At 35.2% G+C, this 13,183-nt stretch overlaps 1 protein-coding gene across 2 annotated transcripts in view; it reads left to right on the top strand.

Annotated features, from left to right (window-relative positions):
• The window catches only part of LOC110378121 (uncharacterized), a 119,090-nt gene that overhangs the window by 65,358 nt on the left and 40,549 nt on the right, over window positions 1-13,183 (top strand). For both annotated transcript variants that reach the window (XM_049841632.2, XM_049841690.2), the window contains exon 6: window positions 806-868. In XM_049841632.2, the coding sequence (XP_049697589.2) occupies window positions 806-868 (63 nt within the window). The remainder of the gene's footprint in view (window positions 1-805; window positions 869-13,183) is intronic.

Below are 13,183 nucleotides of genomic sequence, written 5' to 3'. Positions count from 1 at the left end.
ATAAGATATCCATCTTTTACTAAAATCAATCTTGGCCGCTAAGAGAAATGTATCGAGACTTATCGATATTAATATTAGATGATAAAATAATAGACAGATCCCATTATTACATTGAAATAATAAGATTATCTCATCGATAAACTGGATGGAATTAAAATATTAATTACAATAATTACTAGTCGTACTAAAACACGGTAATTACGTACGTTATTGAATATGAATTCATTCGCTTTGCTAGGTAGAAATAACGAGTTTTTTGTTGACATTATCTCGCGTGGAAGTTGTGGATATGATGCTTCAAACTGTAGGTTTCCTTTAGCAATTTAATAAAAATATAATAAAACAGCCTCGTTGGTCTAGCTGTCGCAACCGCGGCTGCTGAACACGAGGTCTCGGGTTCGACTCCCGGATCGGGCCGAAATCGCTTTGTGGGTTTTAAGAACATTCACGAAGCAGCCATTTAAACATCTTACTTTAAACCTAATGAAATGAAAAGTTGCCCTCTACCCAATGAACCTTAATAAATTGTTTGGTTTACGAGTTTGTAGATAAAAGGCAGTCCAGCACTTAAATTACTAAGAAAAGTGATTTCAATATCGGTTTCTCCGACATTTCTAAAAGCTTTAACTATGTTGTATATGTACAAAAAAATATTACTTTGAAGGAGGACATAATTCCTTTCGTAATATAGCTAAAATACTATTTATCTATACCTTCAGTAGGTACGTAATACAATAATTATATAGGTACCTATGTAGTCAGGGACTTACAAAAAACCGATTATAATAATAACTTTTTGTTTCAGTTGAATTTCAACCCAATCACCTCTTTCTTGTTCACGCTGGATTTCTTCATCATCGTGCTAAATGTAAGTACTTAGCTTTAGAGGTTTATACATACATCTATATAATAAAAATGAAACCTGCTTTCCGTTGTCACGACATAACATGAAAACGGCTTGACCGATTTGGCTGAAAATTAGAGGGGAGGTAACTTGACTCGGGAGACGGTTTCAGGATAGTTTTTGTCACCATCCGGTTACGGGACGCGGGTGAAACCTCGGGAGAAAGCTAGTATTTAATAAATATAAATAAGCTTGGCGATGTCGCTACCCACTTCAAAAATAAACTCAATAATAACATATTTCCTTAACATGTAGATTTATTTTTTAACCCCCGACGCAAAAACGACGGGGTGTTATAAGTTTGACGTGTCTGTGTGTGTGTGTGTGTGTGTGTGTGTGTGTGTATGTGGCATCGTAGCTCTCAAACGGATGATCCGATTGTAATGCGGTTTTTTTTGTTTAAAAGGTATGTTAGTCGGGAGTGTTCTTAGCTATGTTTGGTGGAAATCGGTTCAGGTCTTCAAGGTCATCAGCTCGTTTGCTAGATGTGATAGGAATGTTACACGCTCAGTTTACTTGCAAGTGTATGTGGGATCTGAAATTTGAAACACTAATGTCTTTTGGAACCACTGAGCTGGTCTGCTGTTAGGGCACGAAGGTAGGAGACGTAACCCTGAACTGCCTTTTAGTAAACCCATCGAGTTTGGGCTCGTTGAATTTGTCTTGACGAGTTCTCTTCATGTTTCTGATTGACGAGAACCTGATGCTGGAAAGGGTATGTGGCGGATGAAACCCTGGAATACCGGAATGAGACGGATAAACCGATTTATATTTTTGCTGAAAATCTAGAATGTCCAAAGGTTTTTATTGTTTCTCAATCTTTGCAATTCTCCCAGAGCCAGTTTGTCATGAGGATTATTAAACAGCTTCCTTTGGCCGAGATCGCATATAGCGACCCCATCTTAAGATAAAATAAATTAAATGAAAGAAGGAAAATTTAAGGAGCTCCTTTAAAAAGCATGAAATAAAATTAAATTATAAATTTAAAAAACCCCCGACCCAAAAAAAGTACGCAATAATTATGACAAAAGGTTAAAAACGCTAAACCCTAGAAAAAGCAAAAAATAACTTTTAACACTACGTAAACTAAATTTTGACGTGTCGGGGGACCGCTTTTTACCTTCATAAATACTTACATAAATCAAACGATACCTACCTAATTACAACATTCGTTTAAAAAAACCACGTATCTAAAGTAATGAATTAGAGCGGTCCCCCGACACGACAAAATTTAGTTTACGTAGTGTTAAAAGTTATTTTTTGCTTTTTCTAGGGTTTAGCGTTTTTAACCTTTTGTCATAATTATTGCGTACTTTTTTTGGGTCGGGGGTTTTAGACGTCTCAAGGCACCTTCATAATTGTGTAGGTACCTGTACAGCGACAAATTCTTTTGAAAGAAGTGTTCTCGCTTCGGAAACATTTTTTTTTATATGGGTTTTCGAATTTACTATATTGATTAATCACAATTGCGCCCGTAAAATGAGCACGTTATTTTGTGATTATTTTTAGTTTCATTAAACAACGGAAACCATATTTTAAAGGGTTTTTTTGTTTGTACCAATTTCAAATTCTTTCACTGTTGGGAAGTTAGTTCTTGATGACATAAGCTATGTTTTATCCTAGTGCAGGAACGGCAGGCTAGTCTAGTAATTTATAATAAAACACAAAAACCTATTATAATCTTCAAGTGATAACTGAGGTAGACGTAGGTAATTAATTTAGCTTAGCAACAAAATGTATTCTGACAAGCTAGTTTAATCACCTCTTAAATCTCGTATTATTTTGTAAAGTAAGACAATGTTTACGTTCACGGGAGTCAAGATGTTAATTAATCGCTTTAAGTTCAGGATGTAACATAGAACCCGAGATTTAACACAAATAAATGTTTATTTAACTTGAAATATTTGAAGCAAAATGTCAATTAAAACAAGTATTGGAATGATTAAGGGTAGCTCGGAGTTGGGATATCGATCAACCGATATTGGTTTTCGGACGGGCAGCCGGCCGAGCTTTTCTGGAAGGGGGTAACATGGGAAGTTAGTAATCGGTTCCTAACTACTGAAGTAAATTATGTTTCACGTATGTTTAATACCAGAAATTTCGTGCTGCTGCATTGAAATTAATTTCAAAAATATATTTTTTAATATTTAGGTATGTACGCTGCCTGGATTTTTATACTTGTTTTAAATGATCCGGATCAAATATCCTTATGATCGATCGATTCGTGCGGTTTTAACTCAGACACGAGCTCTTCACAAGTCGTGCCTTTATAAATTTTAAATAACTAGTTAATTGGTTACGGTTAGTTGATAATTATAGGTACTTGCGCTTCGAACAATCACGTGCTTTTGATATCGTATGCAGAATATTATACTTACTCCTTTATTAGAAGGTCGTGTTTCCTTTTGAACTCCAATTAATTTTACCCTAGTACACCGTCTTGAACCTTGTTCGTAGGTACCGTAATTATTAAAGCGTAGTACAGAATGGAGGCTACATTTTAGTTCCCTGTACATAATTATATGATACAGGGACACCTGCACGTTATTACCATTAACACGTCCAAGCATGTTCCTGACAACATCACAAACAGCGCGGCGCAGTTTGGCGCCCAACATTTCACTAAAACATTTAATAATGTACGCGTGTTGAACCGGAAAATGATAGAAAATTTATACACACAACTTGGCGCGGAATTAGGTATAAGGCAATAAGTTTTCCCCTCTTGCTGAAATATACATGAATCTTATACACAATTTTAAAAATAAATATGGGAACGTCCGCTAAATATAGCCTGCATAACCTTGTGAGTTTCGCAATGCGACCTAAAGGGTGAATATTAACTGAATACATAATGTGTGAGTCACGGCCAACATTACGTCCAAGTTAACGACCGTTTTCAGATTTATTCGTCTTTTCGCCAATTGCTGTCCGAAGACAAGATGACAGAATAATAAAATAATAACAATGAATTTCAAAAGCATTAGGTACTTTCTCTTTTATTCTTAAATTGAACTACATACTTGGATTTAATAAACATTTTGAAGATATTTCAAACCCCGGCTTACTTCTTAAGTCAATTGAGACAACAAAAGAAAGATAATAAAAAAACTAATATATTTTGGAGACCCACATCATTGGAAATAAGTGAACGTGTTTACGGGCGTCTGAGCATGATAATACTCAATTTAGTGTCAATCAGACATGTATTACATCGGCACGCCTTCGCTTCATGCTCAACGTGGCACAATACGTAGGAGTAGTTACAAACACTCGGCAATGTCTACGTAAATCGGCATTGTTTACTGCACGGAACTAAAACCTGAAACTTTACGTTTAGGAGTTATCGCTTATGTTTGAAAATTTTTTTTTAATGATTGACTAATTTTAACTAAATTTTAGCAATCCTACTTTAATCCAAGTCCTTAAATTTTTATATACCTGTATATACCTATACCTACTCTCGATAGTGTTAGGTATCAGATCCAGGTTTTAAGAACAACCTCATAATTTATCATAATTTAATGCAAATAATTTTACTTTTATTTTCTTTCCAAGCCACAAAAACTGCGTGTGTAATAGAAATATTGGTATAAATGCACGTAAATCCCAGTGACTTATCATAACGGTTTTTGTTATTACATTTTTTCCATAACATCTCTTTCTTTCCACATTTATACCTTTGATATTCGACACCATGGGAGATATGACGTAAAATTTTATATTCGGAGCTTTCCTCAAACCTTCAAGAAAATATTCGAACGGTTGTATTATATAAATACCTACTGCCTACTGCTATAGGAAGGTAGATATACCTCTATATTTAGACGCCAGTCACGTAGGCACATCAAAAGAAATATTTTAATAAAAATTACGGACTCTGTAATAAAATATCAAAATTGAGAGTATGTTTTGTAGTATTAATAAGTTTAATAGTTTAGGACAGAAGATGTATTACCTATTTTTATTACTTTCAAAAAACTAAACCTTGCAACATATTTCCGACAAATAACTCTCACATTTCACGGTGTCGAAATATCATATTCCCATGAGAGAAATGATTTTACTGTTCTGTGCCGTAGGTAGTCATATTTTCCTTTCGGACATCGGCTACTATTTTCACAGGAAATGTGTTTCATTCAAGTGAGAAACGGTTTGGCAAATAAACTTTGGTAAATAAATCAAAGGCCCATCGAGCGAAGTTGAGTTCACGTCTAATCTAAGTAAATAAAAAATAAAATTCAGAAAGACGATTCTATTTACAATTGTTTTCGGCTATCTTCCACATAAGCTTTGGCAAGGCTTAGAATCCTACATGACTGCTAATATAAAAACTCTCACGATAATTAACTAGTTGTATCCAATAGTGTTGCTTTCAGTGGTTTCATTGTGTCTTGAGAGAATTACTTTCCTCAACCGCTTAAAAGCCTTTAGCCGTTTCTAGATTACCACTTGTCTCCAAACCAAACCACACAATTACATCGGTCGTTTAGTTTAAGATAAGACTTAACGTCGAATATATAGAGCTCAGTCTCAATTCGATACAAATACAGCCTTCCGGCAAATACAGATGAAAAGGCAAAGAAAACCCCAAAATTACTCTCCAATCCGGAAATCGGACCTAGAATCTTGTACTCAGTAGTCAATTGTTGCTGCAATCCGAATGGAATGTCCGTAACAATGCTCCTTTAGATTCCACCAAAATAATGGTTTTCGGATGCCTCTTTGGTCCGTAATAGCGAGCTAGGATATAAGGGCCTCAGTAACGGCGCGGTCGTAGGATCCGAAACCTTCATTTGTATGCAAATTAAAAGTCCGATTCCGATTCCAGATATATGCTGTAGAACCAGGTTATTGGCGTTGCGTGTCACACTATAAGCCACGTTCGGACTGAAATCGATGGTTTGAGTAAAATATGGGTCTCTCTGTACCCTTTGTTTTGTGCTTAAATCCTGGTAAGTCATCGTTCCGACTCCTGCCTAAGTGGTTTTATTCGGATGAACTTTTCATACCTAATATCGTCAGTAAGGAAATTCAGAGATGCGATGTATTTATCTTACCAACAATGTAAATTGAAAAACGTTATTTAGAAAGCGCTTGACTCAGGAACTACTTGAACGAAATAAAAAAGGTTTTCATTAACAGAGCGGTGTTTGCGAGTGTTAAAGGCATTTTTATTGAGATGGAAATAAATATGCTCGGAATCAATAAGAATTTTGGTCATTTACATTCATGTTATGTTTAAAACGTAATAATATTTTTTCATATTTATGGAATCAACATTTTTATGTAATAGAGTATATAAAAGGAACAAATTATTTTATCTTAGTAAAAAGAACAGCCTCAGCCGTTTTTTTTGGGTTTAAAAGCCAATAAAAACGGTAACTAAAGGGGAGCATTACGGCCCTAAGGCCGGCTCGTAATGCTGGTACCACGATATACTCTAATTAGTTTATCCTTACTAACCCCGGACCTTTTAACCCAAGTTTCGGACTGATGACAAAAAACGCAACGATATAAACGACTAGCGTAAAAGATAATAGGATTGTGTGTCCCAGATTCTTTATTTGTTTCGCTAAATTACAATTTACGGGCCGCAAACTTTGTTAATTTAGGCTTCGGAAATTCTTAGGCACTTAGCTGTTCAAATATTAATGATTAGTTGTTTCAGCCGCTATTTAAGCTTACAAACAACATTACTGTGCAGAAAAATAATTCTCAACAAAGTGGGTTAAGAAAAACATAATTTTTCAACGCTTACACCTCAGTATTGGTTATCAGACTTTCTTGCTTAAGCGATATTATATACTAATATACTTGTTAGTACATGCTTAGATACTACAGCCGAGGCCATCCTGTTTCAATAATTCAGTTAGTTGCGAGGTACCTACATTTTAAGTTTAGTGAAAGAGTTCTATTCCAGTCAACACGTATGAAATTATTTCCTTTCTCAAACTGAGCTTTTAAAAAAAGCCTATTCTTCCAAGAAAACGATACGACCGTTTTCAAGAAAGAAAAGTAAGAGCAAACTTTAGTTCGAAAAGGATAACTTAACAGCTTCCAAACAACCATCCGAGTAATATTTAACTATCAATTGCGCAATAAACAACAGACTACCGCGCTGAAACTTTCAGCTGTAAACAATACCGCTACCCTTATATCTCTGCTATTGTGCAGATTACAAATTCACTTTCTTCCTACGAATAAAATATAGACTGAAATAGAGGAAAATACAGTTTGTCACACTGACAAACGACTCGGTCTACACTTGTATTTAGATCTAAGTATAGGTCGCTAGAACGCATACAAAAAGATTGATACTAACTGAAGGCATGAGCTATGACTCAAATATTAACGGTTTATTCAGACTTATCTTGTTTATTAACGAGTGCTACAAACGCGCTATAATGCTACCTTTAGATAGAGACTACATATCACCAAGTACAGGCTTAGTACTTTTTACCCGACTGCGCCACGATGCGAACCGGGATAAACCTCGATAAAATAGGTACCGCAATTTCAAAAATCTAAACTCATAGCTCACATCTAAAAATTAATGATTACGTGGATGCCATAGATGCCCTACACCTTTACACATAGACTTCAGTTTTTTAGACAGGTTGAATAAAATAGGTAATTGCAGTAGGGGACTTTTCACATAAAGTTTTCCACAATAAAACCACATTCCACATACCACTGCAGGCCCAATGCTTTTTGATTCACCTTTGAGATTCAGATAGCAAATCGAGAGTATGTGGGTGTCCGCACCATTTACAAAGCAGTACTGGCAAAACAAATTAAAGTAGGTACCTCTCTTGCTTTAAACCCAAAACCGCACACGGGCGTAAAATATTCACAGGACATTTATATTCTCGCTAGGCATGTTATTTTTTAGGAGCAATTTAAATTTATTTTATTCATGTATTTAAAGAAGCAATTTAAATAAATTGTATACTTACGTACGTAGGTTGTTCAATATGATATGTTTGTCATAAAGACGGGGAAAGTTCAGTAGAACTTGAGACAACTCTAGTCTGACAGTTTGTAGCGAGTCATTGTTTGAGGCATATATTATAGCAGTTTGTTTAGGCAAGAACAACTTATTACACACAGCTAAGTTTCTCAGACAACTTGTACCTACTTATAGTTAGTCCTATTAACTACATTTTATTATTATTGTAAAACGAAACGTCGAGTCCGTCTCGTGCTAAGAGCTCTGGCCGTCGGTTATTTTTAGTTTCTTTACCATTTCATAATTAACTAGCTGAAAAGGTAAACTTCGCATTGCCTTCAGACAAAATCGACAACAGCGCCACCTAAGTATCACATTCAACAGTGTTTTGAAAACATACAGGAAATTAATAATTACTTAATTTCAGCCTTGATTATATTGGATATTTTTTTAAAATCATTTTAAACGTAAAGAATTTCTTTCAAATACCTGTAGAGGTCAACCTAAAAAGGTAATAAAAATAAATAAAATAAAATAAAATAAAAATAACGTTTATTGACAAGAGAGTAACATAACATCTACAGTAATAAAGGGAATAATCCGTACATATTCATGTCTGTACATTGATTGCAACGTGACTCAAAGACGTGACTCAGCAAACGGCTCATCGTTTTGAACTTCATAAATACGAAATTAAAGCTTCTCTTTGAACGACACTCTTGCCGATATTGCAGCTGCCTTTATATTGCAGATCACTTAAAATTAAAAAGTATACCTAAAAGGCTGGCTTATCTCCTAAAAAGCTATGGTAGATAGAAAAATGTAGGTATTTGAACACTCGCCACCTCATTATAAAATGTGGTTTTACAAGTAACGACTTCAGTAGAACGGTTCGACCATAAACTGTGTTCAAGATGATGGTTTAAACTTGCCACTAAAGTCGGTACTTTTTTAAGACTATTTTTTATTATAAGGTAGTCTATAGTTTTATAAGAATATATTTTTTCATAAGAGTATTTAAAAATAAAACGCTTTCAATACTTGTCGAATCAGAGCAGCTGAAGCCATAGTTAGTGCTCATCCTGCAATCCTAACTACCTATATAAATGAAAAATGCCACAAAAACATACACGATTATAATTTCCGTGAACAATTAGCAGTCACGGCTCACAGCGTACCTATTATAAGTGATTAATAGCGTAACGTTGTTCAAATTATATTATCGACACATTTCACCCTATCCATATTCTGCGAGCACGGTCAGCTAATCTATACATATAATAAAATGATAGGAAAGTAAAAACTGTACATTGAATATTTTTTTAAAAGAATACTTGGGGGGTGATCCATGATCGATTCTGAACCCAAATATGTAGTTTTTAGAATTTTTGTCTGTATGTCTGTTTATCTGTTTGTCTGTATGTTTGTCCCGGATAATCTCAAAAAGTACTGCATGGATTTAAATCAAATTTTGCATGACTATTACCTGGAGGCCGGTTCAACACATAGGCTATATATTATCACGCTATCACCCACAGGGGTTGAGCAATGAACGATTAAATAAACGAAATTGGAAATTCTATATTGCCCACGCAGACGAAGTCGCGGGCAACAGCTAGTTAATGATAAATTGGTTATGCTACACACATGTTTGCATTGAAGCTACAAAAGGAAATTGTATTTAATTTAATGGTAATTATCTTTTGATCAATTTAGTGTAAGACGATTGACGCACGACACCGCACCGCTGCGGACGGCGGTGGATTGAATGTGTCACCGTCACGCAAGCGGATTACAATTTCGACATGTTTTTCAATATATCGAACTCACTTTGATACACGATGAATCTGGCCGTTGCGTGGTGGGTGTACCGTAAAACTGTGCGTTTTTTCGCGTGGAGGCGCTTGGCAAAGTGATACCTTCAGACATATTTTGTGGGAATCAAAATTTTCAAGCCAATTTCATAGAAACAACATCAAGTTTGCTTAAAGCATGCCGAATGTGAACCACCTAACTGTAACTGAGAAATGTTCAATACCAACATCCACTTCAGTTGTCAAGTTCTGCAGAATTAGTTGAAGGTTGTAATTGAATGAGACTTGTAACGGGTATCGGGTTATATGTCCTCCGAACTACGAAGTCTCGGACGCCAGGCGGCGAGTAGTTTACAACTGCCACCCTAACAATTTGTTACCAAAGCTATGCTTTCGATTCGAGCCGAGGGTGAATGCCAACAGAACATACGAAACGAAATTGCCGCAGTTTGTTGACAATCCCACACATTTTATGACCGTATCCAATATTATTGAAGTCCTTCAGCATTTTTGTTTAAAAAGCTCCCATCATTGGTTTCACATAAGTCCTGAGGGAACTACTTTACGCGCTTTGTTAAGTAATAATCTTTAAACTGCACGTATGTCTGAGTCCAGTTATGTACAAACTAATTGAGCAATTTTTACTGTCGTAATAAAAATATACACATTAACAAAAATAAAGAAAAATAGAAAAAATGAACTCTACTTTGACAAACTATAAATTAGCTTGTTTGTATTATGATGTATAATGCACACATTGTGGCCCCTATTTTTCCGACCCTCAAGTAATGGGTGCAACGTGCTCGGTCAGAGGTGTTGAATCAATAACCTGTGTCTACTTGTCTTTCCCTGTTATGTTTCGTACATATTTTATAATCCTCTAACAGAATTTTCAACCCCCGACGTAGAAAGGGGCGCTATAATTTTGACCCCTATTTACCTATGTCTGTCAGTGGCGCCGTTGCTTTTAAGTGGGAGAACGATTTTATGCGGTTTTTAGTTGAATTTATAAACAAAAAATATTTTTAAATCAAAATAATTTTATTAATAAAAGTCGCAATAATCCAACATAAAAAAAGCTAGAAAATAATAAATAAGTGCCGGAAATTATAAAAAATAATAAATAAATATAAACATACCTAACTACATTCACTTTGGGATACCGTTTTCGCTTTTACCAATTAAGATAGGTACTGTTCCGACGTAAAAATATAGCGCTTATTATTTTTTACTCATAAAATATTCGCTTTTTCGCTGTTTCTTTTTTACAAGTTGTTGTTTGTAAAAATATTTTTATGAAGTTTTTTTATAAATTTAACAAAAAACAATTTATCACAATAATATATAAGGTTTTCACACTGCGGATTTTTCGTCTGTTTTTCCGAGCGAGACCGCTCGATTCATATGGGCTACGGCTACGGGCCGTAAACAATTGGCCAACCAGTACAAAAATTACGTTAAAGACTGCTCGTAATTTTTTTCCACAGGATATGTCGCGATAGAAACCGAGTGGAAAGTTCACTAGTAGTAGTAGTTCACTGTAAAAGCGCAGTAAATCCCTTGGCTTAGCCATTTGCTCTACGTTTTACGTGGAGAATATTAATAATATTCTCTTTGCCAGGCGACGTCACTTCTAACAAAGTTCCTTTTCACCTACGTAAGCACTGAAATGAAGCGTAAATTATGATTTATTACCGAATTCCTCCCAAGATACTTCAATAAGCTAAGAACAACGTAGCTTTGATTTAAGTAATTTAGAACAGATGAATCGGCACAGAGATTACGTTTAGATGAGATTTATATTTCAATATCCCAAAGAAAATACGCATCTGACACAATATTTATGAATTTGTCTTTTAACTTATTCATCTTGTCATGCTTAAATTGTAACTAGTATGTAGTTGACATGCTTCTAAAAATATCCTCCACTATAAGTTTCTTACAGCCACTTATTCAAAACTGTCAACGACATACATTCGCTTCGAGTGATATCAAACCAAAAACGAAACCTTGATTATCTTGCCAGACGCAGGCGCTCACTGTTGTGATCAGTGAAACACTTTTGTCTAGCCCTTGTACACGGCAAATCCAGTTGAAAGGCGTATTTACATATCTACTACTCGTTAGGGCCACCCCAACCAAAATACCGTAGAATAATTTAACTTTAAATTAATTTATTGTCAACTGGGGCACGTCTACAAACACTTAAATGGAATTAATTATTAGAGCAAAATTACTAATTTAACCAAATGACTAAATGCGCCCCTGAAACAATTTCCCTTTTTAGTAAACTGAATGAAAAAGGCTCGATAATTTTTAAGGAAAGACGAAAATTGAAGATACGGAGAGGGTGGTACCACCCGTCCATTAAAAGTGAGTGCTGCTCTTATTAAGTAATAGGTCAAGAATATTCTAGAAAAGGGAATATCATGTATCATTTAATGTACCTACTCAGTGTTCGGTTGTTTATATTTATGTCAGTTAATATTTACAATTTGGGTATTTATTACCGATTAAAATATTTGATAAGACTTCGCTGTTAATATCGCACCAACTAATGTACAGGTATCAACACTCTACATTCCGTAGCTTTGTACGGTAAAAGCATTTCCTTTATCCATTATTTTAAGCCGACGTATCTCGGAAGCTGTAACAACCAATCTGAAACCTTTGTCATTGCGAAACATATTCCGAGCCGAGCATAGAAACGAACATAGTTACCCATTTTCCCTTCTTTATAACACCCGTGCCACTTATGGGTACGGGGTCTCGAATGAGGTCAGTGGGTTCGGAGGTATGTCTCCTACTCCTATCCTAATTATACATGGTTTATTGATACCATACCATTCAACTCACACGCTCGATTGCATGTCTATTTGGGGTTGAACGTAATTTTAGAAAATCGAATTGTTGAGCCTCTCGCAGTATTTTCTCCTTGCCTTACAATTTCAAATCTTTTGATCATTGGGTTTCTATGATCTTTATAAAAAAATCAAATAATATGGAAAACAAATTACTCACCATTGACATTTTGTTTTACCAAAAGAAGTACGTAGGTACATTTGAAATCAATTTAAAATTACGCTGTTAAAATATTTCCTCTTTGTATTTAGTTTGTAAATAAACCGACCGTGTTTATCATTTTCAAGCCAAAATCACGTGTGAACACAAAAAAATCACAAGTAGGTACATCTTTCACGGTGTCCACAGACAAATAGCAAAACAGAACCCCTGTAGTTTCACGTCAAATCCACCTGTCGATATGTCAGTGTTATTAATCGATAGCTTTTGGCACTGTACATAAGTTTGGATGAGAATATGTGTCTCATAAAATGGCGTCAATAATATTGCTTACATTTTTCCTTTAGTCGCAACAAAGTTTTTCAAACACTTTTTTCTAACGAGTTCATCAGTTTCGCATATCGCTTTGTCACCTGTAGTAAAGGCAGCTAACTGTAACGTCGTTTGAGATGAATCGGCTTCCAGTGCGGTTTTCAATTCGTCATTATCGAG

Source organism: Helicoverpa armigera, chromosome 1 (assembly GCF_030705265.1).
Source record: "Helicoverpa armigera isolate CAAS_96S chromosome 1, ASM3070526v1, whole genome shotgun sequence".
In the NCBI taxonomy this organism is placed as follows: domain Eukaryota; kingdom Metazoa; phylum Arthropoda; class Insecta; order Lepidoptera; family Noctuidae; genus Helicoverpa; species Helicoverpa armigera.
The sequence above is the reverse complement of the archived record's forward strand: the minus strand, read 5'-3'. Positions and strand labels throughout refer to the sequence as shown.